The sequence below is a fragment of the Oryx dammah genome, unplaced genomic scaffold, assembly GCF_014754425.2.
Source record: "Oryx dammah isolate SB20612 unplaced genomic scaffold, SCBI_Odam_1.1 HiC_scaffold_5, whole genome shotgun sequence".
In the NCBI taxonomy this organism is placed as follows: Eukaryota; Metazoa; Chordata; class Mammalia; order Artiodactyla; family Bovidae; genus Oryx; species Oryx dammah.
Window position 1 is genome coordinate 8,479,868 of NW_024070189.1, and position 25,547 is coordinate 8,505,414.

General features: G+C 35.2%; 1 protein-coding gene across 18 annotated transcripts in view; it reads right to left on the reverse strand.

Moving 5' to 3' along the window:
- The window catches only part of PPIP5K2 (diphosphoinositol pentakisphosphate kinase 2), a 79,158-nt gene that overhangs the window by 46,022 nt on the left and 7,589 nt on the right, over positions 1-25,547 (reverse strand). For 13 of the 18 annotated variants that reach the window (XR_005721003.1, XR_005721002.1, XM_040239714.1 and 10 more), the window contains exons 3-17: positions 23,437-23,632; positions 20,697-20,787; positions 19,536-19,621; positions 18,058-18,212; positions 16,765-16,866; positions 13,462-13,623; positions 11,950-12,071; positions 10,159-10,260; positions 8,609-8,695; positions 8,001-8,076; positions 7,808-7,917; positions 7,195-7,280; positions 5,070-5,195; positions 4,814-4,935; positions 4,362-4,544 (exon numbers count right to left, since the gene is read on the reverse strand). Coding sequence is in view for 16 of the 18 variants with exons in the window: in XM_040239714.1 (XP_040095648.1) it covers positions 4,362-4,544; positions 4,814-4,935; positions 5,070-5,195; positions 7,195-7,280; positions 7,808-7,917; positions 8,001-8,076; positions 8,609-8,695; positions 10,159-10,260; positions 11,950-12,071; positions 13,462-13,623; positions 16,765-16,866; positions 18,058-18,212; positions 19,536-19,621; positions 20,697-20,787; positions 23,437-23,632 (1,806 nt within the window). In the remaining 2 variants the exon portion in view is untranslated. Of the gene's footprint in view, positions 1-4,361; positions 4,545-4,813; positions 4,936-5,069; positions 5,196-7,194; positions 7,281-7,807; positions 7,918-8,000; positions 8,077-8,608; positions 8,696-10,158; positions 10,261-11,949; positions 12,072-13,461; positions 13,624-14,203; positions 14,266-16,764; positions 16,867-18,057; positions 18,213-19,535; positions 19,622-20,696; positions 20,788-23,436; positions 23,633-25,547 lie in introns of those variants that run through there. The other 5 variants (XM_040239713.1, XM_040239705.1, XM_040239703.1 and 2 more) reach the window with 2 other exon arrangements.

Here is a 25,547-nt window from a genome sequence, read left to right on the forward strand (position 1 = left end):
AAACCACAATCACAAAAAACTAACTAAACTGATCACACAGACCAAAGCCTTGTCTAACTCAATAAGACTATGAGTTATGCCGTGTGGGGCCACCCAAGCTCTACATGGTGTCATAGGTCATGGTGGAGAGTTCTGACAAAACATGGTCCACTGTAGAAGGGAATGGCAAACCACTTCAGTATTCTTGCATTGAGAATCCCATGAACAGTATGAAAAGGCAAAAAGATAGGAAACTGAGAGATGAACTCCCCAGGTCGGTAGGTGCCAATATACTACTGGAGATCAGTGGAGAAATAACGCCAGAAAGAACGAAGAGACAGACATAAAGCGAAAAGAACACTCAGTTGTGGATGTGACTGGCGATGGAAGTAAAGTCCAATAATGTGAAGAACAATACTACATAGGCACCTGGAATGTCAGGTCCATGAATCAAGACAAACTGGAAGTGGTCAAATAGGAGACGGCAAGAATGAACATCGGCATTTTAGGAATCAGTGAACTAAAATGGGCTGGAATGGATGAATTTAACTCAGATGACCATTATATCTACGACTGTGGGCAAGAAATCCTTAGAAGAAATGGAGTAGCCATCATAGTCAGCAAAAGAGTCCAAAATGCAGGACTTGGATGCAATCTCAAAAACGAGAGAATGATCTCTGTTCGTTTCCAAGGCAAACCATTCAAAATCATGGTAATCTAACTTTATGCCCCAACCAGTAATGAAGAAGAAGCTGAAACTGAACAGTTCTATGATGACCTACAAGACCTTCTAGAACTAACACACAAAAAGATGTCCTTTTCATTACAGGGGACTGGAATGAAAAAGTAGGAAGTCAAGTAATACCTGGAGTAAGAGGCAAGTTTGGCCTTGGAGCACAAATTGAAGCAGGGCAAAGGCTAACAGAGTTTTGCCAAGAGAACTCACTGGTGAAAGCAAACACCCTCTTCCAACAATACAAGAGAAGACTCTACACATGGACATCACCAGATGGTCAACAATGAAATCAGACTGATTATATTCTTTGTAGCCGAAGATGGAGAAGCTCTATACAGTCAGCAGAAACAAGACAGGAGCAGACTGTGGCTCATATCATGAACTCCTTATTGCCAAACTCAGACTTAAATTGAACAGAGTGGGGGAAATCACTATACCATTCAGGGATGACCCAAATCAAATCCCTTATGATTATACAGTGGAAGTGAGAAATAGATTTAACAGACTAGATCTGATAGACAGAGTGCCTGATGAACTATGGATGGAGGTTTGTGACATAGTACAGGAGGCAGGGATCAAGACCATCCCCATGGAAAAGAAATGTAAAAAAGCAAAATGGCTGTCTGAGGAGGCCTTACAAATAGCTGTGAAAAGAAGTGAAAAGCAAAGGAGAAAAGGAAAGATATAAGCATCTGAATGCAGAGTTCCAAAGAATAGCAAGGAGAGATAGGAAAGCCTTCTTCAGTGATCAGTGTAAACAATTAGAGGAAAACAACAGAATGGGAAAAACTAGAGACCTCGTCAAAAAAATTAGAGATACCAAGGGAACATTTCATGCAAAGATGGGCTCAACAAAAGACAGAAATGGTATGGACCTAACAGAAGCAGAAGATATTAAGAAGAGGTGGCAAGAATACACAGAGAAACTGTACAAAAAAGATCTTCACGACCCAGATAATCACGATGGTGTGGTCACTTACCTACAGTCAGACATCTTGGAATGTGAAGTCAAGTGGGCCTTAGAAAGCATCACTATGAACAAAGCTAGTGGAAGTGATGGAATTCCAATTGAGGTATTTCAAATCCTGAAAGATGATGCTGTGAAAGTGCTGCACTCAATATGCCAGCAAATTTGGAAAACTCAGCAGTGGCCACAGGACTGGAAAAGGTCAGTTTTCATTCCAATCCCAAAGAAAGGCAATGCCAAAAAATGCTCAAACTACAACACAATTGCATTCATCTCACACGCTACTAAAGTAATGCTCAAAATTCTCCAAGCCAGGCTTCAGCAATACGTGAACCATGAACTTCCTGATGTTCAAGCTGGTTTTAGAAAAGGCAGAGGAATCAGAGATCAAATTGCCAACATCCGCTGGATCATGGAAAAAGCAAGAGTGTTCCAGAAAAATATCTATTTTTGCTTTATTGACTATGTCAAAGCCTTTGACTGTGTGGATCACAATAACCTGTGAAAAATTCTGAAAGAGATGGGAATACCAGACCACCTGACCTGCCTCTTGAGAAACCTATATGCAGGTCAGGAAGCAACAGTTAGAACTGGACATGGAACAACAGACTGGTTCCAAATAGGAAAAGGAGTACATCAAAGCTGTATATTGTCACCCTGCTTATTTAACTTCTATGCAGAGTACATCATGAGAAAGTCTGGACTAGAAGAAACACAAGCTGGAATCAAGACTGCCAGGAGAAATATCAATAACCTCAGATATGCAAAGGACACCACCTTTATGGCAGAAAGTGAAGAGGAACTAAAAAGCCTCTTGATGAAAGTGAAAGAGGAGAGTGAAAAAGTTGGCTTAAAGCTCAACATTCAGAAAACTAAGGTCATGGTATCCGGTCCCATTACTTCATGGGAGATAGATGGAGAAACAGTGGAAACAGTGGCTGACTTTATTTTTCTGGGCTCCAAAATCACTGCAGATGGTGACTGCAGCCATGAAATTAAAAGGCGCTTACACCTTGAAAGAAAAGTTATGACCAACCTAGATAGCATATTAAAAAGCAGAGACATTACTTTGCAAACAAAGGTCTGTCTAGTCAAGGCTATGGTTTTTCCAGTGGTCATGTATGGATTTGAGAGTTGGACTGTGAAGAAGGCTGAGTGCCGAAGAATTGATGCTTTTGAACTGTGGTGTTGGAGAAGACTCATTAGAGTCCCTTGGACCACAAGGAGATCCAACCAGTCCATCCTAAAAGAGATCAGTCCTGGATGTTCATTGGAAGGCTTGATGTTGAAGCTGAAACTCCAATACTTTGGCCACTTCATGCAAAGAGTTGACTCATTGGAAAAGACCCTGATGCTGGGAGGGATTGGGGGCAGGAGGAGAAGGGGACAACAGAGAATGAGATGGCTGGATGGCATCACTGACTTGATGGACATGAGTCTGAGTAAACTCCGGGGGTTGGTGATGGATAGGGAGGCCTGGCTTGCTGCGGTTCATGGGGTCACAAAGAGTCGGACACGACTGAGCGACTGAACTGAATTGAACTTTATCAAAGGGAATCATTAAGGCTCAGAGTAGATGGTAGTACTTACAATATGCATAACAAAGAGCTCATATCCAAAATATACAAAGAAATTTTATCATTCATTAAGACAAACAACACAGGCAACTAGTAGTAAAAAAAGGACGAATTAGGAGCAGGCTTCATGAAAGAAGGTATACCAATGGTCAATGGTAAACCCACAGTAAGGTACTACCATACATCCACCTTCAGAAAGTCAAAATTGAATAGTTCAAAAATACCAAGACTAGAGACTATGTAGAGCAATGACAGTTTTCATGGACTTCTGGTGGAAGTATAAATTGCTTAGTGACTTTTGAAAACTGTCTGACATCATATACTGATACTGAAATATACGTAGACTGCGGGGTTCAGCACTTGCCCTCCTAGAATATAATATACCAAGAGAAACATGCTCCTCTATATGAATATTTATGGCAGCATTACCTGTAACAGCCTCAAACTATAACAATATTGTAAAGCATATATAAATTGGACCATATTCATAAAATAGAATACAGATCAACAAACTATGGCCTGTAGGCTAAACACGACCTGTAATAGCCTATGAGCTAAGAAATGGTTTTTACAATTTTTAAGAGGTGGTTTTAAAAAAAGTAAAGAATAATGCAACAAGTAAGTATATGTGATCAGCAAGGTGTAAAAATATTTACTATCTGGCCTTTCACAGAAAAAGTTAGCCAACCTCTGAAAACAATACTACATAGAAATGAACATTAATCAACTATGGAAATTCTCAAAAATATAGATGAATTTCACAAACATAATATTGAGAGAAAGACATAAGACATTAAAGAAAAAATCCCATTACAGGAAGCTGAAAAAATATAAACCGAGACTACGAGAGTTACAAACGCGTACTTATCTGAATAAGCATTCTGGATATGAGTATAAAGAGCTAGGATAGTGGTTATTTCTAGCAGATAAGAAGAAACTGCAACTGGGAAGAGGTGCACAGAGCGTAGAGTTGTTCCAACATTCTGTCCCCCTGTATAGGGATTATATGTCCCTTTGCTAATACAACAAGCTCTGAGTTTATGTTTTATGCATTTTTCCGTGTGCATAATATTTGACAGTGTAGGAATTTGCTAAAACCCACCTTTTCATAATCTTCTGCAGTAAAATCTCTATCTCTTTGAAGTATTTCATGAAGTCTTGCCTTTACACGTTGCTGACAACTGCTCAAAGAATCACTATCACTATCCAAAAGGCCATTCATGTTTGCACTTTTCACCATCTGAACAAGAATGGGTGTAAGTTCTCCTTCTAGAGCTAACAGACCCTAAACACATTAAATAAAAGCCAAAAGAGATTTAAGAATTAGTATGCAAAACAGAAAGCATCTTAATTATTATTTTGTTACATGCAGAATTTCACAGGGTATATGCTTACTGTTATAACAAACTTTACTAATACAAATTGTCATGGTCATTTCAGGGTTTTAGTCTTAAGTCTCGATTTTAGAATATTAAAATATTACCTCAGTAAAAATCTTTTGAAATGCTATTATCAGATGAAAATTTTAAAAATTCTAAAAACATTTATTTATACCTTTGCAAAAGCAGCTGCAGTCATCTGAACTCGTCCTTCATCAGAGGCGTATATTTTAAGGTCATGTCGGTAGGTACTATGTAATCTAAGTAAACCACAACCAGGAAATCCTGCATAATCTCCTGAAAATAAATCCTCAAATCACTTAAGCTATATTTTTATCTCACTGTATTTCTATACTTAATTACATCTCAAAATGAGGATCTGGAAAGATGATGTATGAATTTAACTGAAGTAAAGAAACGCCAAGATTTACCTTGACCTCCAGGATACATACACCTGAAAGCTCTTCCGAGTTCTTCGGCTTGGACCCTGCCTGCAGGGGTTAGTTCTCCTCCCCACTTTAGAACCAGAAGCAAGGACGGCTCTTCTCGTCGGCTGTCTAAGATACATGTGAATGGATAAAGTAAATGTCAAGTTTTCTTCTTTTAAACAGATATATTTCATGATTACTTTTTTCTTTTTGTCTCTTCTGCAGTGGAATGCAGGCCTTATGTAGATTAATTTGTTCTTTAAACATATCTATCCTTTGTAGGCTGTTGCTTCTACTGGGAATATCACTCGCTTCACTTATTAAAATCTTACTAAAATTTCAGAATCTCTCCCATACTCTAGAAAGAAGGCTCTTTCCCAGTTTTCTGAAAGGAAACTTCTCCCTCCCCTGCTCTCAAAATGGTGCGAGAGCCCACGGCATTTGTGGGAGGTTTTAGTTGTACTAGATATGCCAGGTTAAGAGCTCCCTGATGGCAAGTTCAGAGCTGGTCTTTGCAGTGCTGCCACACGAAAGGTAATTTTATCCGAAGGGAAGAAGACATACACATTTTTAGGATTGGTAACCAGTGATGTGTATAACTCTTAAGGAGATCTAAGACAACAGAGCTTAATATTTATTATAATTTACATTAAGAGTGAGATATACAATAAAATATAGCCAAGAACAGCTTTTTAAATTTGGAGTTGTGGAATCTGTATGTTCCAGAACAAAGTATTTTCTCAGACACAAAGGACATCTGAGTTTCTATTCTGAATTTTGACCTACTCTTTATTATGTCCTAACATCTGTGTTGAGTTCCAGAAACCAAGGTCATTTTAAAAGTACCACAATAAACACTAAAGAATTTAATGATTCACTAAAAGTGATAGAAAATCATCCTTTACCCTGGGGCTAGTCAGTAATTGTATATGCTTCACCATGCAAGCCAACATTCACTTATAATAAAGGCAATTAATTGACTTTTTAATTATAGCTATGGAATGCTTTTGATATAAACATGAAAATATAGAAAATTAATCTGCACTGTTACTAATCACATGGTGTGACAAGAGAGCAATCTATGAACTTTCAGGATAAAGATCAACATAGTCAAATTTCTGCTTGCATTTAATCTTTACTTCAAGTTTTGCTCCTATAAATAGTGGGCCACTGTGAATATCCCTATAGAAGATCTTTCTCTCAAGATCTGACTATCCCACTGGGATAGATTCTCTTAAGTATAATTAAGGTCAAAGTATATGAAAACTTTCTGAAGTTTCCCCTACACCTCACCCTCCAGCTGCACCACGCAACGTGCAGGATCTCAGGTCACCGACCAGGGACGGAACCCACACCACCTACAGTGGAGGCGCGGAGGCTTACCCACTGGACACCAGGGAACCACCAAGGAAGTCCCATGAAGTTTTCGGTAGGTACTGCCAATCACTTTTCAAAGAGTTATTGTCAATTTACAGTCCTACCAGTGGATAAAATTCTGTCACACTGCATTTTCATCAGAATTCCTTATTACCATTTGAAAAAAGAATAAACAAGAAAACACTCTGCCAGTGTGACAGGCAAGACTGATTATTATTGTAATGGGCATTTCTATTTCTCCATAAAATGGCTCCCCAACCCCTGACCATTATTCTTTTGAAAAGTAAATAAACTTATGGATTTTTGTGCTCACTGCTCTTAGGAGACTCATTTTAAATGCTTATTCTGATTTAATGAGTGGAGAAAAGTATCTGCTTTAGAAACATGGTGATGGCACATTTTTTCAAATATTTTTTTCCTATTTCTTGAGTTTTCTTCCTTTTTTACCCTGTATGGGTTAGGGACCCATTAAGTAATAATTAGTTATAAAGAAATAAGCTCTCTAAAGAATAAAAGAGCACTCCCAAGCAGTTTTTAAAATAATAAAAGGTATCCTTTACCTAAAGGAGAAAAGGTAAAAGACCTTTTATTTTAAGGATAGAAAACATAGTTACCAAAGCTGTACATTATTTTTCCTCTCTTCAGCATGCCAACCCCTTAACTATTTGACAGAAGATTAAAAAGGTAATCAACAGTGAGTAGCAAGTTCCTACATATAATTAGAAACTAATAAGCATTAATAGTGACATACCCTCCTCTTCACTAGATGTTTTAGGACAACCATGAGGGAGATAGGTTAACTGGACCTTACGATTTATTCCAGAAAAATGGCCATACCTGAAAAATAAAATGGCAAATACAACAGACAATATTTAATAAGCACACAATACAACCTCCTAAAGAAAAACTAAAATCTACCTTCTTTAAAAATGAAAATAATTATTTTTTTTTTCCGAGTGGTCAAAGAAATAAATCTTGTAAGAAGAATACTGGTGGCACCAATTTCACCTGATTAAAACATAATGTCAAGTTATTTTTCATTTAAACAGCACTGAGTCTATGGTTAACCTAACAATGTGGCCTTCACTTTGTGCAGCACTTCACCGACAATCCAAATGTGTTCTCTTTTGATGGTCTCATCAAAATTAATACCATTATAAAACAGAACCTTCAATGTAATGATCTCTTTTCTCACTTGTAAAAATAAAAACTTACTAGACTTTCACTAATTTCACCTGATTTACAGTGAGAAAAAGCAAATAGATCGAACTGTGAAGGAAATTAACATGAAAAGTCACACATATTTAAAAAAAAAGAGCACTATAAGTAGTTATCAAAATTAAGGGTTTCAAAAAGATACTTACATCTCTAACACAGTCTTAAGTTGCTCAAGTTTTGATTTGTTTTCTTCAATTTCAGAATCATTATTTTGTCCCAGTTCCATAAGAAGTTGTCGTGCAATATCCAGCACTTCCTGTAAAAGGAATAAAGAACTGAATTTTTATGTAATTTTGCCATTAGTAGTTTAAAACCCAACAAGAAATCAAATGCACTCGCCTGTAATTGTTTCGGTTTTTTGAGTTTTAATTTCCCAGATTTATATCCATCACACTTTTCAAAGAGATCAAAGAATCTTATAAAAGAGACAGAATACTGTTAGGCATTTGCAATAATATTATCTTTATAAAACAAGTGACTATAATGAATGATAGATAAGGGTCTAAGATAATAATTAGTAACAGATAACGGACTTGGGGGTCTATGGACTTCCATACTGTGTGCCCTCTTTCACTCTACAGTATTACTCTTTTACTTGACTGATAAAACTTCCTATTTTCCTAAACCATATTAAGCTAATAATGACTAGATTAGCTGAATAAGTAATATACTTCCATTCTATTAATTTTCATCTTTACAACACTAAATAAAAGCTAAGTCAGGGTGATGACCATTTATGGATATTGCTACAGTAATTTTCTGATACTGATACACACAATTTAAGATGGATTTTGTTTTGATTTTAGTTTTTCTAGTGGTTTAAATATTACTGGTCAAGAAATAATGGCAGTCTTTCCGCATGATGTATTAATCAAAATAGATAAGCACCCATCAGAAATCTTGAATTATCACATCCTGTGAATTAAATTATTCCCCTTTAAACATACTTTTGATGCCTCACTTCCATTTTCATTTTTTGCTTTGGTGTTCGATCCCCATGACGAATGACGGCTATGACACATCTAAGTTCCATCCTTAAGTTAAAAAAGAGACAACATTCTCAATTTGTTAACAAAGATTTGTGTTATATACCTAAGATTAATACATCTAATTGTTTATTTGGAACTATCTTTTACCACTTCAAGTTCGTTCCCATTAAGAAAAGTGCTTGTAACAACTAGCTTTAATTTTATGAAGTCAATCCTAAAAAGAATTTAAGAGGCTGGAGGGTGAGTAATATCAAGGTATAAAATATTTGCTTCTTCTCCAGAGATGATTATACTAACTTTGGATACAAGCAAATGGACTATAATTCCCTAACTTCATTAATTATCTGCCTAGTGTGGTAGATCATTATACAGAGAGATTTCATTAAATCAAACAAAATAAAGCTGCTATATTTATTTTGCCCATGTAAGAAGAAAAGTATCTCAAATTTAAATTACTGGAAGATAAAACTGTCTTAGTAAGAATGAAAGAAAGTGAAGGTGAAAGTTGCTCAGTGGTGTTCAACTTTTTGAGACCCCTTGGAATTCTCCAGGCCAGAATACTGGAATGGGTATCCTTTCCCTTCTCCAGGGGCTCTTTCCAACCCAGGTCTCCCACGTTGCAGGCTGGATTCTTTACCAGCTGAGCCACAAGGGAGGGTTTAAACTACCATTTGTCAAATTATGAGACACAGAACACAACTCTCTAGAGTAAGTTACCCAAAAATGTTTGGAAATACTGGTTTAAAACCAGAATTAAGTATTTTTGTCCTCTCTTCTGCCCCAATCAGGAATCCTCGGAATATTTAACATGGTAACATAAAGTTCCTAGCTCACATGAATAACAAGTGAATTTCAGGTAGTAAATTTCACTAGAAATTTTATAAAACACTTTGGCAATACTGGTCTAATTAATTTACTTCATGATATAACTGTGTATTTTCCTTTACATGCTAAGAGCACCAAAACTGTAAACCACTGGCCATGAATCTTTAAGTAATATATCTGCTGGCACCTCCTTTATTCTTATGGCTTAATTGAACAGTTCTATAAGTATCCAAAAATTTTTCAGGATTTTAACAACAGAAAAGATCTTTAGTCTAAATGCGTGTGCGAGTGCTCAGTTCCTCAGCCGTATGCAATTCTTCGTGATTCTATGGACCGGCGCCTGCTAGGTTCCTCTGTCCATGGGATTCTCCAGGCAAAAATACTGGAGTGGGTTGCCATTTCCTCCTCTAGGGAATCTTCTTGACCAAGGGATCTGACTCAAGGGATCCTGCATCTCCTTGCATTGGCAGGAGGATTCTTTACCACTGAATCACCTGGGAAATTCCTCCATTCTAAATAGCCCATGTAAAAGCTTATAATCTAGTTTTCCATCTGGAAAGTGAATCATATGAAAATATACCAAGTAAAGTATTTAATATTATTCAGATACGTAATCTTTATTGTGATAGCACAGACCAACAGGGTAACACAAGGAATTTCTAAATGAAAATATTCAAACTTACATAGTTCCAGATGTAGTTGGTACAATTGGGATATCTTCAGCTTCTAAGGGTATTGACCAGGGGATATGAAATTGTGGAGCAAGCTCTCGCATTACAATATTCCTTCAAGACAAAAAAAGAAAACTTAAACTAGTTCATTTTAACACAAACCTGGGTGTTAATGACAAAAGAAAATCATAGAAGTTAAAGTCAAACTATCTAGTAATTATGTGAATACAGTACATAAAAAGTAAACTAAGAAAAAAATCAATCCTGATCAAAAAAAATTAGATCAGCAGTGCTAAACTGGTATATAGAAGATAGTAATGGGATATCATGAATTTGGAATTTACTTATTTACTTTTTAAAAATATAAATTACATTGGATGCAAGTAAGTTCCCTGGTGGCTCAGATGGTAAACAATTCACTTTCAATGCAAGAGACCTGGGTTTGATCCCTGGGTTGGGAAGACCCCCTGGAGAAGGAAACAGCTACCCACTCCAGTATTGTGGCCTGGAGAATTCCATGGACAGAGGAGCCTGGCAGGCTAGTCTATGGGGTTGCAACTGAGTGACTTTCACTTTCATGTCACTAGAGCTGCCTGTTTACTTCCATAGATTCTAAAACCCAAGATTATCTCTGTGGACACTGAGTATTTCTTACCAGCTTTTATTGATCACCTATAAAGCTATTTTAAATACCATTGTTCATTTTTAACAGATTTCGATTACAGTTTGCTCAAAAGGTTAACAAAATTTTATGTAATTATAGGACATCTTTTATTCTGTTTAAATTTAGCATTTATTCATGCTAAAATTTAACTGAGCCTCCTTAAATTTTACTTTAAGGGTAAGTTCACAAACCTTTGAAATATACTGTAATTGCTGACTCCAATAATTAAGATATATTTTAAAGTGTAAGTTTTTTATGGCTTTGACGTAAGTATCTTGTCATATATACTTTGAAATGGTTAAAAACAGTCTTTGTCAGGACTTCCCTAACGTGGGTTTGATCCCTGGTCTGGTGGACTCCCCCACCCAGCACAGCTAAGCCCGTGTGCCACAACTACTAAGCCTGTGTGCCTAGAGTCTCTGCTCTGCAGCAAGAGAAGCCACCAGTGAAAACCCTGCACAGAGCCACAAAGAGGAGCCCCTCCCTCCTTAACTAGAGAAAGCTTGCACACGGCAATGAAGAGCCAGCATGGCCAAAAATAAAATAAATAAATAATGTTAAAAATTGTCTTTCAAGTCTTCTAAATCAAGATGTATGAAAAGAAGTCAAAGAATACAAAAATGGCATTTCTGTACACAATAATTTCTTTTATGTTCACTTGATAATCTCACAGGATTATTTTGAGTAACATATGCTTGTAGAAAGTTGAATCATTCAAGATCTCTAAATTCCAATTATTTCTATTTTATTCTCATTACTTATTTCACGAATGTTAATTCTGTACTATTAAATACTATAATTACCTAACAAAAACCTGAGAAACAAGGTAATCTAATAAATCAGCCATTTTGATGAATGATCAACCATCACTGTGTAAATCATTGCTATACAGCATTTCTAAATCTATGAGGTTAAATACCTTTAAAAGTTTACACTGTACATAAATTAATTTGTCTTACATAACCCAAAGTGTAATTCAGGATTTGGGGATGTCATTTTACGAACACTGATTTTTTACTCTAGAGTGCTTATAAAGCCCTGATCATTTGATGTTTACAATTATTTGGTTTCTGAATAACAAGTATGCACTAACTATAACAAAAGTAAAGAGGAAAAACTATAAAGAAAAAAAATCTTACCCAAGTATTTTTGCACAATCATCATAATACTTCATGGAATTTTTCACAAAACTGAAGCCATTGACATCACAGACATAGGACTGTCCATTGGCCCGCAGCAAATCAAAGCCACAAACTGTTTGCTATTTAAAATAAATTATACACTTTAAAATTCCATTTAATTAAGACTGAGTTTTCCAGTCTTATTAGAATACAAATTTTATAAGTGCCCTTTACTTCAAAATAAGTAAAAAACAAGGAAGCTACTTATTTGTAATTTGAATACTCTAAAATATACAGCACACGCCACATGATTATTTAAATTCTTCTATGAAGTAAATATAAAACAAAAATGCTTAAGAGACTAGAGAGGCCAAGAACTCAAGAAGCTTTTCAATTAATGTTTAATTAAAATACAAAAGTAAAAAAATTTTAAAGGCTTTGATAAATTTTATGCTAGCAGAAATTCTAACTTTTTTAATTAAAAAAAAAAAAAAACAACAAAAACCAAAAAGAGAAAAAAGAGGAGAAAGCTTTGAAGACACAGCCCAGAAGAAATGTCCAATTATTCTTATGAATCTTTTAAATTCTGACAACTACACACTTGTGAGCCCCTGAAACAAATTTACTTTATTTGGGAGATAACAGTTAAAAAGGTATAAATGTCCTGCTTAGGCTCTAGGAATTTTCTGATCTTCTAGGTTTTATGTTCAAACCATCATGTATTAGTATAATATGATTTTAAGTCATGGCTTTTGGAATCCTGGCCATTACAAAGTTAAAACAGTTAATATAAAACCCAATTAATATAAAGCTATTAAAACATACTTTAGGTTAAGATTCCTTCCATGAGAGACTTCAAATTATTAAGACACAAAGAATTTATTATTTAAAAACTAGCAATATACACTAGTTTTAAGTTACATATCCAAGACAAGGCTTCAACAAGGTAAAGTTTATCCTCTATGAGATGCAAGCTGTACTACTTCTCTTTTAATCTTTACTGCACAGTATATCAAACCCTAATAATACACATTGAGAGATAAAGTCAAATATCTAAGTAAAAAGTTTTTTAAGTGTACTAGTAGTTTTCATGAACATATTTTACTATATTTAACAAGCCAAATGATCAACTGTGAAAGGTGGAAGACTTCCTTAAAAGAAAAAAAAAAAAATCGTATCAATTCTATGAGTAAATACTTACAACCAGTTTTGTTATAGGAGTATATTGAAAAAATACTCCTATAACTCTACCATTTCAGTTGTTTTCTTCTCTAATTGTAGTTTCTGAATAAACTGTCAGTTTCCTTCTATATAATGAAGAAAGAATAAGAAGGAAAGGCCTTCATTTATCATATATTCTTATTAATGGCACTGCAAGAATCCTTTGTAAAGTTCAAAAAAAACTATTCAGATATACCACTTCATATTCTCTACTTTTCTCTCCTATTATAAGCCCAAACAACATCTCTTTCACTCAAAAAAGAATATCAAATTTTTACAAGAGTCTACATGGCCTGCATAATATCTTACCTTAAAAGCAAGGCAGACTTTCCAAGCAATTAATTTCTCTCGTGCATTGAGAATAACAGGGTATCTTACTTCTTTTCCTTCACTATCTCGTTCCACCTTGCCATCAAGTGCAGGAGATTTTCGAGCTTCAGCATGCGCATAATCTGGACCCACTGTATAAACCTTTCAGAAATGTTAAAATATATACATTACTTTAAAAAGATATATATGTAAATATATAACGGCATGCAACAAATTTTTAAAAAAATACCTCTGTTTCTAGGAGGTATTTTTTGACACTTTGTTCTATTTTCCATGTGAAAATTCTCAACACTGGAAGAGGTTATAAGTAATTATACAGTAAAACTGGTAAAATGAGGTTCTGTTCTCTCTAAAAAATAATTATACTGAACATTATAAGGGAATACTAGAATGCATAATGCTGTGATCCTTCTCAAACTGCTTTAGTTTAACAAAAGGTATAAATGACTAAAAAATTATAGAAGAAAGTAACAGCCAAAATAAAGATCTAAGCGTGGAAGGAAGATTTATAAGGGCAGTGAGAATTCAAAAGCAGACAAGAGAGGGAAAGGCACTCTAAGCAAAGCTAATAAACGCAAAGGGCAGATGAACGAAACAGCATGACATACTCAGGTGAGAGTACGTTATTTGCTATGGTTTCTACTGTAAGAAATAAGGTGTGTAGTACAGAGGGCAGGCCATGAAGTACCTTGTATGCCAGCCTTAAAAGTCTGATTATTACCTTGTGGTCAATGAGGATCCACAAGAGAATTTTTAAGAGGAGGCTCATGATTCAGTTTACACCTAAGAAAGAACTCTCTATTAGACTCAGAGAAGCAAAGGGCAAGGGAAAAAGGGAAAGATACATTCAACTAAATGCAGAGTTCCACAAAATACCAAGGAAAGATAAGAAGGTCTTCTTAAATGAACAATGCAAAGAAACAGAGGGAAACAACAGAATGGGAAAGACTGGAGATGTCTCGAATAAAATAGAGACTTTAAGGAAACATTTCATGTAAAGATGGAAACATGAGAGGACAAAAAGCCCAAGAACCTAACAGAAGAAGAGATTAAGAAGAGGCAAGAATACACAGAACAACAATACAAAAAAGGTCTTAATGACCCGGATAGCCATGATGGTGTGATCACTCACCTAGAGCCTGACATCCTGTAGTGAGAAGTCAAGTGGGCCTTTGGAAACATTATTACGAACAAAGCTAGTGGAGGTGATGGAATTCCAGCAGAGCTACTTAAAATCCTAAAAGATGATGCTGTTAAAGTGCTACACTCAGTATGTCAACAAATTTGGAACACTCAGCAGTGGCCACAGGACTGAAAAAGGTCAGTTTTCATTCCAATCCCAAAGAAGGGCAATGCCAAAGAATGTCCAAACTATCATACAACTGCACTCATTTCACATGTGAGCAAAGTGAAAGTGAAAGTTGCTGAGTCGTGTCTGACTCTTTGAGACCCCAGGGACTATTCAGTCCATGGAATTCTCCAGGCCAGAATACCGGAGTGGGTAGCCTTTCCCTTCTCCAGGGGACCTTCCCAACCCAGGGAATGAATCTAGGTTACCCCCCACTTTATAGGCGGATTCTTTACCAGCTGAGCCACAAGGGAAGCCAAAGAAAACTGGAATGGGTAGCCTATCCCTTCTCCAGTGGATCCTTCTGACTCAGGAGTTGAATCTGGTCTCCTTCATTGTAGGCATATTCTTTACCAACTGAGCTATCAGGGAAGTCCACATGCTAGCAAGGTAACACTCAAAAAGTATTGTCACCCTGCTTATTTAACTTCTATGCAGAGTACATCATTCAGAATGCTGGGCTGGATGAATCACAAGCTGGAATCAAGATTGTTGAGAGAAATTTCAACAACCTCAGATAAGCACATAATACCACTCTACTAGCAGAAAGTGAAGAACTAAAGAGCCTCTTGATGAAAGTGAAAGAGGAAGAGTGAAACAGCTGGCTGAAAACTCAACATTCAAAAAACTAAAATCATGGCATCCAATCCCATCACTTTGTGGCAAATAGAAGGGGAAAAACGTGGAAACAGAGACAGACTTTATTTTCTTGGGCTCCAAAATCACTGTGGACAGTGACTGCAGCCATGAAATTAAAGATGCTTGCTCCTTGCAAAGAAAGCTATGACAAACCTAGACAGTGTAATAAGAGCAGAGACATCAACTGACATCAATTTGCCGACAAGGGTCCACGTAGCCAAAGCTATGGTTTTTCCAGGGGCCATGTACGGATGTGACAGTTGGATCATAAAGGAGGCTGCATGCTGAAGAATTGAGAGTCCCTGGACAGCAAGGAGATCAAACCAGTCCATCCTAAATGAAATCAGTCCTGCATATTCATTGGAAGGACTGATGCTGAAGCTGAAACGCCAATACTTTGGCCACCTGCTGCAAAGAACTGACTCATTAGAAAACATCCTGATGCTAGGCAAGACAGGTTAATGTAGAAGAGGGCAGCAGAATATGAGATGGTTACACAGCATCACCAACTCAACGGACATGAATTTGAGCAAATTCCAGGAAAGAGTAAAGGACAGAGGCGCCTGGTGTGCTGCAGTCCAGTGTCGCTAAGAGTTGGACACAACTTAGCGACTGAACGACAAGTTACACACAGAGTGGCTAAAGGTGAAGTAATTAAGACCTTACTTGCCACCAACAGAAATCACACCTATTTTTCTGTAATCAATTACAGTTGTCAAAGCTATCTAAACATTTTTTACACTGATTGATGCTTAGGAACTGTGGTGGTTATTAGACTCTAACCCACTATATTTTGGATTTTTAAATATTTTGATTATTTCAATAAGATTTGTCTCCACTGTAATCCTGTGTGGTTTATTTTAAGCACTGAGGAATATTATTCTATAAAAAGGATCCATATGCTTAGATTGCCAAAGACATTCATAATGTAAATAGATTAAGAATCTCTAGTTATAAAGAAAGAGAAACAAAATAGAGGTCAGAGATAGCTAACTAAATGGACGTCCCATATGGCTCAGCGGTAAAGTATCTGCCTGCCATGCAGAAGACCTGTGTTCAATCCCCGGGTCAGGAATATCCCCTGGAGAAGGAAATGGCAACCCACTCCAGTGTTCTTCCCTGGAAAATTCCACTGACAGAAATGCCTGGCAGGCTACAGTCCATGGAGTTGCCAAAGAGCCGGACATGACTTAGCAACTATACAACAACAACAACAACAGCTACTGTAAACTCTTTTTCTGATATCACTGGTAAACTCAAAATACAAACTTAAAATATACTTTAATCAATCCTACCTTAACATCAGTACCATCTGTAGGCATAAACTCTTCATATATATATGAGCCTGTTTTTCGTACACTGCTTTCTGGGGAGTAAACACTACTTCTACTGCCAATCTGAAAATAAAAGAAGTCTATCAATGTAAAAACCATTTTATTCTCTTTATAAAATATTCTCTTTTACCATTTATTTATATCATTGATATTCTAAAAATTTTTTTTACTCTACAAATATTTAACAATACATTATGTAGTTGACACTACATTATTTTCTGCTATAACTTAAATAGCATAAAAATAGAATGAACACTTAGAACAGTGTTTCTAAGATTCAACCATATTGCTGAAGGTGAAATCTGCTTTGTCATTACTATAGAATTTTCCTCTGTATAAGTATTCAGTAATTCATTCATTTGCCTATAATGTATATCTAAGCTGTTTTCTAAGATTTAGCTAGTAAAGCAATGTTGCTTCAAATGTTCTTTTAAATATTCCTGTGACAAGTATGTGCAGGAGTGTTCTATGGCATATATTCAAAGTGAAACCGCTAGTGATAGAATATGCTCACATTCAACTTACAAAATAATGCCAAAACCTTTTAAAAACCATTTTGAATTAATTAGAGTCTCTCCAGCAATGTGTAGGTGCTCCCACTTATCTATAATTATCTACAACTTGGTATTGTCAGACTTAATATTTGCCATCCCAATGGACAGAGAACATGTACCTCGGTGTGTTCCTGCTTTGCATTTCCATGACTGCTTATGAGTACATGTGCACTTTTAATACTGACATACTGCTAAGTTATATTTTAGAAGAAATAGTGTGATTTAACAACATCTGGGCTTATGCTCATTTCCCAACTACCTTAATCTTTTTGATCTTGCTGATTCAAAAAGTCATTTAATGTCATTATCTTTTAGACTTGATTTACTTTTTTTTATTATGGGTGCAATTTTGAGCATACTTTCATGTATTTAAAAGACCACTGGTATTATTTTTTCTAGGAACTATTAATTTGTAGGCCATTTTTCTAAAAAAATGTTGATCTTTACCTGAAATTCTCATATGATAGATTCATAAATGCAAGGTAAAAAGAAGATCTAATAACTTTCTTGGTATTCTGTACGTAAATTTAATAACTAGAATGATGCCTTGTTTCTCTAACAAATGATGACATCAAGTTTATTAATTTATCTCTCAATGATACATTCTTAAACATAGTTTTACTAAATACTTGATTACTTTTAGTAAAATTTATGCAACAATGTATAAAGAACAGTAGTCACTAGGCTAACAAAGGTTTACCTTTCGAAAAAGTCTTTGACTTCCACCGCCAGCAGAGGTTGGATAATAAATGTAAACATTGTGATCTTCTGCACTGACTGGCTTTTCTACAAATGGCTTTTGGAAAACTTCCCCGTTTACTTCTACATGATCTTCCCCTTCAATCAGATTGCATTCTATAAATCAAACATAATAGCAAGAAAAAAGTTACATACTGCTCAGTACCTAGATATAATATAACCACAATATTATTATTGAGGACTTGTTCACTAGAATAGAGGTTATAGAGAAACCTAACAGCGGATGATGCACTGATTTGTGTGTGTGTGTGTGGCTGCGCTGGGTCTTCGGTGCCACACGCGGGCCTCCTCTCTCAGCTGGCTTCTCCTGTGGCGGAGCATGGCTCTGGGTGTGTGGGCTTCGGCAGCTGCAGTGTCTGGGCTCAGGAGTTGCGGCACACAGGCTTAGTCGCTCTGTGGCACGTGGAACCTTGGGGAATCAAGCCCTTGTCTCCTGCATTGGCAGGGAGATTATTCACCAATGGACTCCTTGATTTGATTTTAATTAAAAATATTTATGCAAACATATACCAGTATTTATTATCTTTGATGACATAAGGAACTATTTTCTTCAAAAATCTAATGGACCTGCTATAATGTTGGTATCTGGGTTTTAATCAAAGTTGCTCTAATGTATAACATGGTCACTAAAATTCCCCAAAACACTGTTATCAGAACATTCAGTATTAAAACAAATAAGCATTTATCTTGCCCTTTTACACTATGTGTAACTTACATGCTATGCTGTAAATAAGCAGGAAAATGAAGCAAAAGGTGCTTTAAAATATTAATATTTCAAAATTCTTACTCATCAGAAGTTTAGTTGTGGCATACTAGCATAAAGTTGGAGAAGGCAATGGCACCCCACTCCAATACTCTCGCCTGGAAAATCCCATGGATGGAGGAGCCTGGTTGGCTGCAGTCCATGGGGTCGCTAAGAGTTGGACATGACTGAGCGATTTCACTTTCACTTTTCACTTTCATGCATTGGAGAAGGCAATGGCAACCCACTCCAGTGTTCTTGCATGGAGAATCCCAGGGACGGGGGAGCCTGGTGGGCTGCCATCTATGGGGGTAGCACAGAGTCGGACACGACTGACGCGACTTAGCAGCAGCAGCAGCATGAAGTTATGTTATAGACTCACTTACCCCAATCAAAACAAATTTATTAAGTATGTAAAAATTCTTCCTTATGATTCTCAGATATATCAAATATGGACCCAATAAATACATGATATACATCTCCTAGTTATAGTTAGCCTTCTGGCTCATAATGTCCCATTTTAACTGAAATTTAATTGCCTATCTGGATCATTTTTAAAAAATTGAATAGAATGCGTAAGTTGTTTAAATTCTATTTAATTATAGAGGAGAGTGGCTCAGAAGTGTTTGTTAAAAGACTTTTAAAAAGAGAGCTTGTTTGAAATCTCTTACTCTTACCTTTGGGATTATTTGGGTCACGGTTCAAAATTGCATAACGAGGAAGCAAAATACCTTCAGCTTGAAGAATACTATACACTTCTCTCCTGAAGAAAAAAGAGAATACCCTTATTGTTTTGCTAATGTTCCATGATAAGTATGTTACTGTACTATTCATAAAGTATATTACTACTTTTCTATCACTAAAAAAGTCATGTATATAGTCTTCCTTTATAAGTAAACAAATGTCATTTAAAATACTGAAGAAATGTATTCTAAGGAAATATTCAGTAATATCAGAATAAAAGTGTATGCACAAAACTTTCTGTGGCATATTAAAATACTAATTTTTAAAAGTGGGAATGTAAATGTATAAAAGAGAAACGGCTAATTAAAGTTGCTATATCACAGACAAAATATCACCTGAAGTATTAAAAATCTTATATTCAAAGAATATTTAATGACACAGAAAAATGTTTATGGTCTTTAAAGAGAATATTGATCCTAATTCTGTAAAATGTGAGTGCATATATGTATTGCTTTCTATATGAAAAAATATGGTAGATGCAGTGGCAGGGTTAAATTAAATGCCTTTCTTCATTTTATTTTCTAAATTTCTCAAAATGAATGCAGACAAAGACACACACACACACATATATATGCACTCCCACATATATTTACATTTGTAATATACAGACATCTATTAATATGAAAACCTCGGAAAAATGTTATTTCAGATATTAATAACATTACTAAGAAAGGAAAAAAAACAAATAGAAAAATAAAAAACTATAAGACCTTATACTTTATATAGCATTTTCTTATATATAACCTCTTACTGTAATGCTAACACAGAATAAAATAGAACACTAGTGAAATTATAAGGGTAGCCATTAACAGCATCAATTAAATGCAATATATGCATTTGTATTTTACAATTTCTCTTAGAAATCTATGCTTTTGATCTGTTAAATGAATTGCTAAGATATACAGTAACATATTTCTCAAAATGGTTCCACTTTACCATAGTTTCTTCATCTATAAAACTGGATACAAATATTTATTACTAAGTATTATTTCAAGGATACCACAAATTTTTATATATTGGTACCATGCCAGCTTAGGTAGATACTAAATAAATGTTGATTTTCCTCCCTTACTTCAGCCAACTTAACCACTCACCTATCTTGTATGAGATACTGCATATTCAAGTCATTGATTACAAATGGATTCCTGAGTTTGGCATAGGCAACTGCTTTGTCCAGTGGAAATCCTAAGAATACATATTATTAACATACTCTGTACAATCTCAAGGTAAGTTGACATCTCTAACTTAATCAACTTTAATTTATGCCACATCCCATAAAAGGCTAATTTCATTATGCATATAGCTGGTTTTTATAAGACATAGAATAATAAATACATAAAACTTGATTTATCTTGTACTACTAAATAAATCTTATTTTTTCTTAATTTGATTGGTAAGGCACAGCAAGCCAGTGGTTATATAACTCCATTTAAAGTATTGATATGTTTAGTTGACGCTTCAAAGTCAGCTGATAGCAGGTAAGACTACCTCATACATAAACAGAAACCTATACATAAATAACACAATTGTATTACAATCATCTGGTGGTCTTTTTAAAAAAGTTTATGTGACTCCTCACTAAAGATATTTTGATCCTATACGCACAAATTAGCTGATAATTCAAAGAACTGAGGCATCTTTAAAAACAGCAAAAGAAAAAATTAATTTAATTCATATTAAAATTAAAAATAATAAATAATATAAAAATTAATTTATATTCAACAGACATGCTCTAAATATAAAATATATGAGCAGAACATGCTTGCTGTTATTGATACTAGGTCAATGTTCACACAACAGAAATTAAGTTCTTAAAATTTCTAGACTTTGGTAAAATTACTAATTACAATGAAAAACAAATCAAAAAGCAGATTTATAATAAGGGATTTTTTAAAAATCTAAATTATTTTAATGGTTATACTTCACTTTCTGTATTGACACTAAAAGACTCCAATTTTATTCATCAACATGTATGATTAAGAATGGTAGGATACAAGAGAAGTTAAAAGCATAAACTAGGTCCGAACTCTATCTTTCATTAGCTGTGTGACCTTGGGCAAGTTTATTTCACATCTCTAAGTCTCCAATTCCCAGATGTAAAGGAATATGTTAAGTCTTACCTAGAAAGGTTTTTGGGAAATCAAATAGTCCATATGAAACATTTATTATAGTATCTGGCCTAATAACTATTCAATAAATGTTAAAATATTATTCCCTAAGTAACTATTTTAATACATATCTTTTCTAAGGAAAAGGGTAACAGCAGGCACACAATATTTAACTATAGTATGCTACATTGTATCTGTGAAGATACTATTTTGTAGCATTATCAGAATAGTTAAGAGAGAAAGTGTTAAACCTGAAGTTAAAAAAAAAAACTATGGTTAAAAAAAAATTTATTTCTAAATTAACATTTAAATACTCTATACCAAGAATCACTTGGCCACAAATCACAGACCCTTCCAGTTTTATGACTAAGAATTCATCACTTATTGTAAAGATATCACAATGTCTATGGTTTGAAGCCTTCTAACAGAATTCAGGAAATAAGAAAACCTTATATAGTCATTACCCTGCTTTTGCTGCTGTTAAAGAGACAGCATACGGAATACGACCTTAGGTAGTAGCTAGATTTTATAAGCAAATAACTAACTTTCACTTAATAAGTATAAAGAACCATGTGATAGTAAGGGAAGAACACCTTACCCTCCAGGTTAAGCAAACTTTTAAGATTCTCTGAAATGAGTATCTTCAGTCTGTAAAGAAGACCAGGGCTTTGGCTTCTACATGAAATAATGAAAATCGATACATATCTCCTCTACAGGAATACAGTTTTAACCTGCTGCACCCCCTTAGTGCTAAAGGCAATGCTTTTTAAACACCTAACTACAGTGAAACTTTAATACAACTGGAGCTCACATAGTTTGTTAACAGAAATGATTTAATGTGAATACATTTATTATATGAGTGCATATATTTTAGAGTTCTAAGTGAAAACTCAGATTCTTCGGTTATAAATTTTAAGATATACACTTAATAACTTTTGATTAGTGCACTTTGTCTGACTCTGCGACCTCATGGACTGTAGCCCACCAGGCTCCTCTGTCCATGGGATTCTCCAGGCCAGAGTACTAGAGTGGGTCACCATTCCCTTCTCCAGGGAATCTTCCCAACCCAGGGATCGAACCTGGGTCTCTGGCATTGTAGGCAGATTATTTACCATCAGAGCCACCAGGGAAGCCCAAACCATGAATTAATACTTAAGCTTAATTAATATTTCAGTGTGATTTATAAAAAACAGCAAACAAAAATTCAAATATTATGTTCTTAAGAAATAAAGCCTGAATAAGTATAGGAGGAATGACAGATCATTTTCAGTATGGTAAAACATATTGGTTTATAATACTTAGAAATCAGTAATTTTCTCCAAGAAACTTAAGAGTTGCAAACAAAGACATACATTCAAAAGTTCATCACAACTCTATTTTTAATAGTAAAAACTGGAAACCATCTTACTTTTAGGATATTGGTTAAGCACAATATATTATATCCACAGGATGATATATGATCATACCCTTAAAAACTAGCTTTTTTGACGAATGAGATAACAGGAGAAAACTGCTTGATGTAATTAGGTTAAAAATTAAATATAAAATTACAAATACATTATAACATTAAATGTGTTTTTAAAAAATAAACAGAGAAAAAAAGACTGAAAATATATCAAAATGTTAATATCATTTATCTGTGAGACTAGGTGAGTTTTATTTTATTTTTCCATTTTATCTATTAGTTTTATAGTCAGAGAGGTTTCCCTCCCTGTTTTTTTAATACCTTTAGAATGAAAAGAAATAAGACAATCACACAAAGGCCAGTTTTCCACTGGTTCATTCAAAATAACATCCTCTTCAAATACTACTACTGTGATATATTTAAATAAGGAGATCCGTTCAAGAATTTCCTTCATTGGTTTGGATTTGGATTTCTTTGCCATGGAACATATTCCAACCACAATCTGCCTTTCCGGAGGCTAAAACAAAAAGAAAACAAAAATAAGGTTGACTTGATAACATCTCCAAGGTACAGCTATCTTAAATCTCTCTCAGCAGTAGATAAAGCATGCAATGAATCAACAGAAGTGACAAATTAACCAAACAGACATTTTTCAAGATTATATTGTTATTACAAAAAAATAGGTTTATACAAAGGTCTGGAAATAATTTTTTTGAGTTTCAGAACACCACGACAATTTTCATTTAGTTTTCAAACTTAAATACTTCTTTAAGTGGCTCAGGCATTTATTTGCCTTCTTCACACCAAAACAGAGCAAGTAAGGCCTAAAATAAAAAGGACAATGGGAGAGAGATAAAGAACTCTCTTCCCTAAAATAACATGTTCTCATTACAAAGCTATGCAGTATTAAACTACTTTTGTAGATTGAGTTTGAATGTATGTTGATCACCAATAAAAACTTAAAAGGAAATTTTAGAGAAAGCCACACTGCTAAACAGAGGTGTCTATGCTCTTGACACCCCAATCTCCATACTCAGCATAACTAGTTTACAGTATTGCTCATCTCTGGCACCCTTGTGACAGCTCAAATGCCATGGCATGATTCAGCCTGAAATTTAAAATGCAGAATACAGAAACAACTTATAAGGTTCTATAATTATTCAAGATTCATCCTAAGGTCTTTGCATTCAGATACTTTGGGCTTATCAAATATAAAGCAGTGTCCACTTTTCCGTTTCAGGTCTTTTATCTTCTGTATTTCATATGACATTATAATCTGGGCTCAAAAGTGTTTCACTAGACTCTCTTATTATAAACCTAAAAGTAACACTGGATAACACCTGAATTGCTGTTCTTCATGCTTAGCATTGTTTGTTTACTGCCTCCTCTCATGAAATTTAGAGTTCAAAACTGGTACTGGATTTGATGTTACCGAAGACTGTCAATCCTAACCTCCCTAGGATCTGCTTTCACTCTCTGATCATTCACTTTTATGTTCTTCTTCAATTCTTTCCTGATCCAAAGCCTTGACACAGTTCATTATGATGTTCCTAATGTAGACTTCCCCAGACAAGAAGAGTACTCAACCTAATATCTTTGATATCTTAAAAACAGAACAATCTAGAACGTATCATTTCTTCAACCTATTGGTCAAATGAACCAAATCAAGAAGTAACAGCTATGCACTACCAATGTGAACTCAGTTTAATTAATGCTGGTCTTCCAACAACTATGCTAGACACTGAAGAGTTATGTATATAGGAACTCCCTGTCCTCAAGCGCTTTGAATCTAACAGGGAACACAGTAATACAGTTCATAATGATAATAGAAGTACAGACGTCAAAGTACAGAAGTAGTTCTGTTGAGAAAACATTCAAGTTCCTCATGGGAAAAAGAGCCAAGGAGAGGGGAAAGAATGAACAACATGAAATCTGAGGTTTCAAAGAATAAAACATCATTCACAAGGTATCCAAAAAGGAGAGACATTTCATAGAGGTCAAGGAGTACTTAAAATAGTAAAGAGGTACAGGACAAGACGGAGTATTTGGGAAATAACCTAATATTGCTGAAGCACAAAAGATAGAAGAGAAGACAGACCAGTGCAGTTCCAGACACAGGAGAAATAAAAGTCCTTATATGGAGAAGACGCGGCATGGTGTATCAGTGCCATTCTCAATGCGCTCAGAAGAACTCTAACAAAGAGGTACAGGTAGCAGAGGCAGAATCAAGAGTACTTTCCAGTCTAAGTCAGTCAGGGAAGCTCTGCTTTTATGTTACTGGACTTCTACACTCTAGATGAAGACGTTTTAGCTGATATGAAGTTTGAAAATCATCGGTTTTCTCCTAGGGGTGAGATGTGGGGTGGGGTAGATTTTAAATGGGTGACAGCCCGATTTTGCATTTCAAATATATATAACTGCACAGTGAAAGC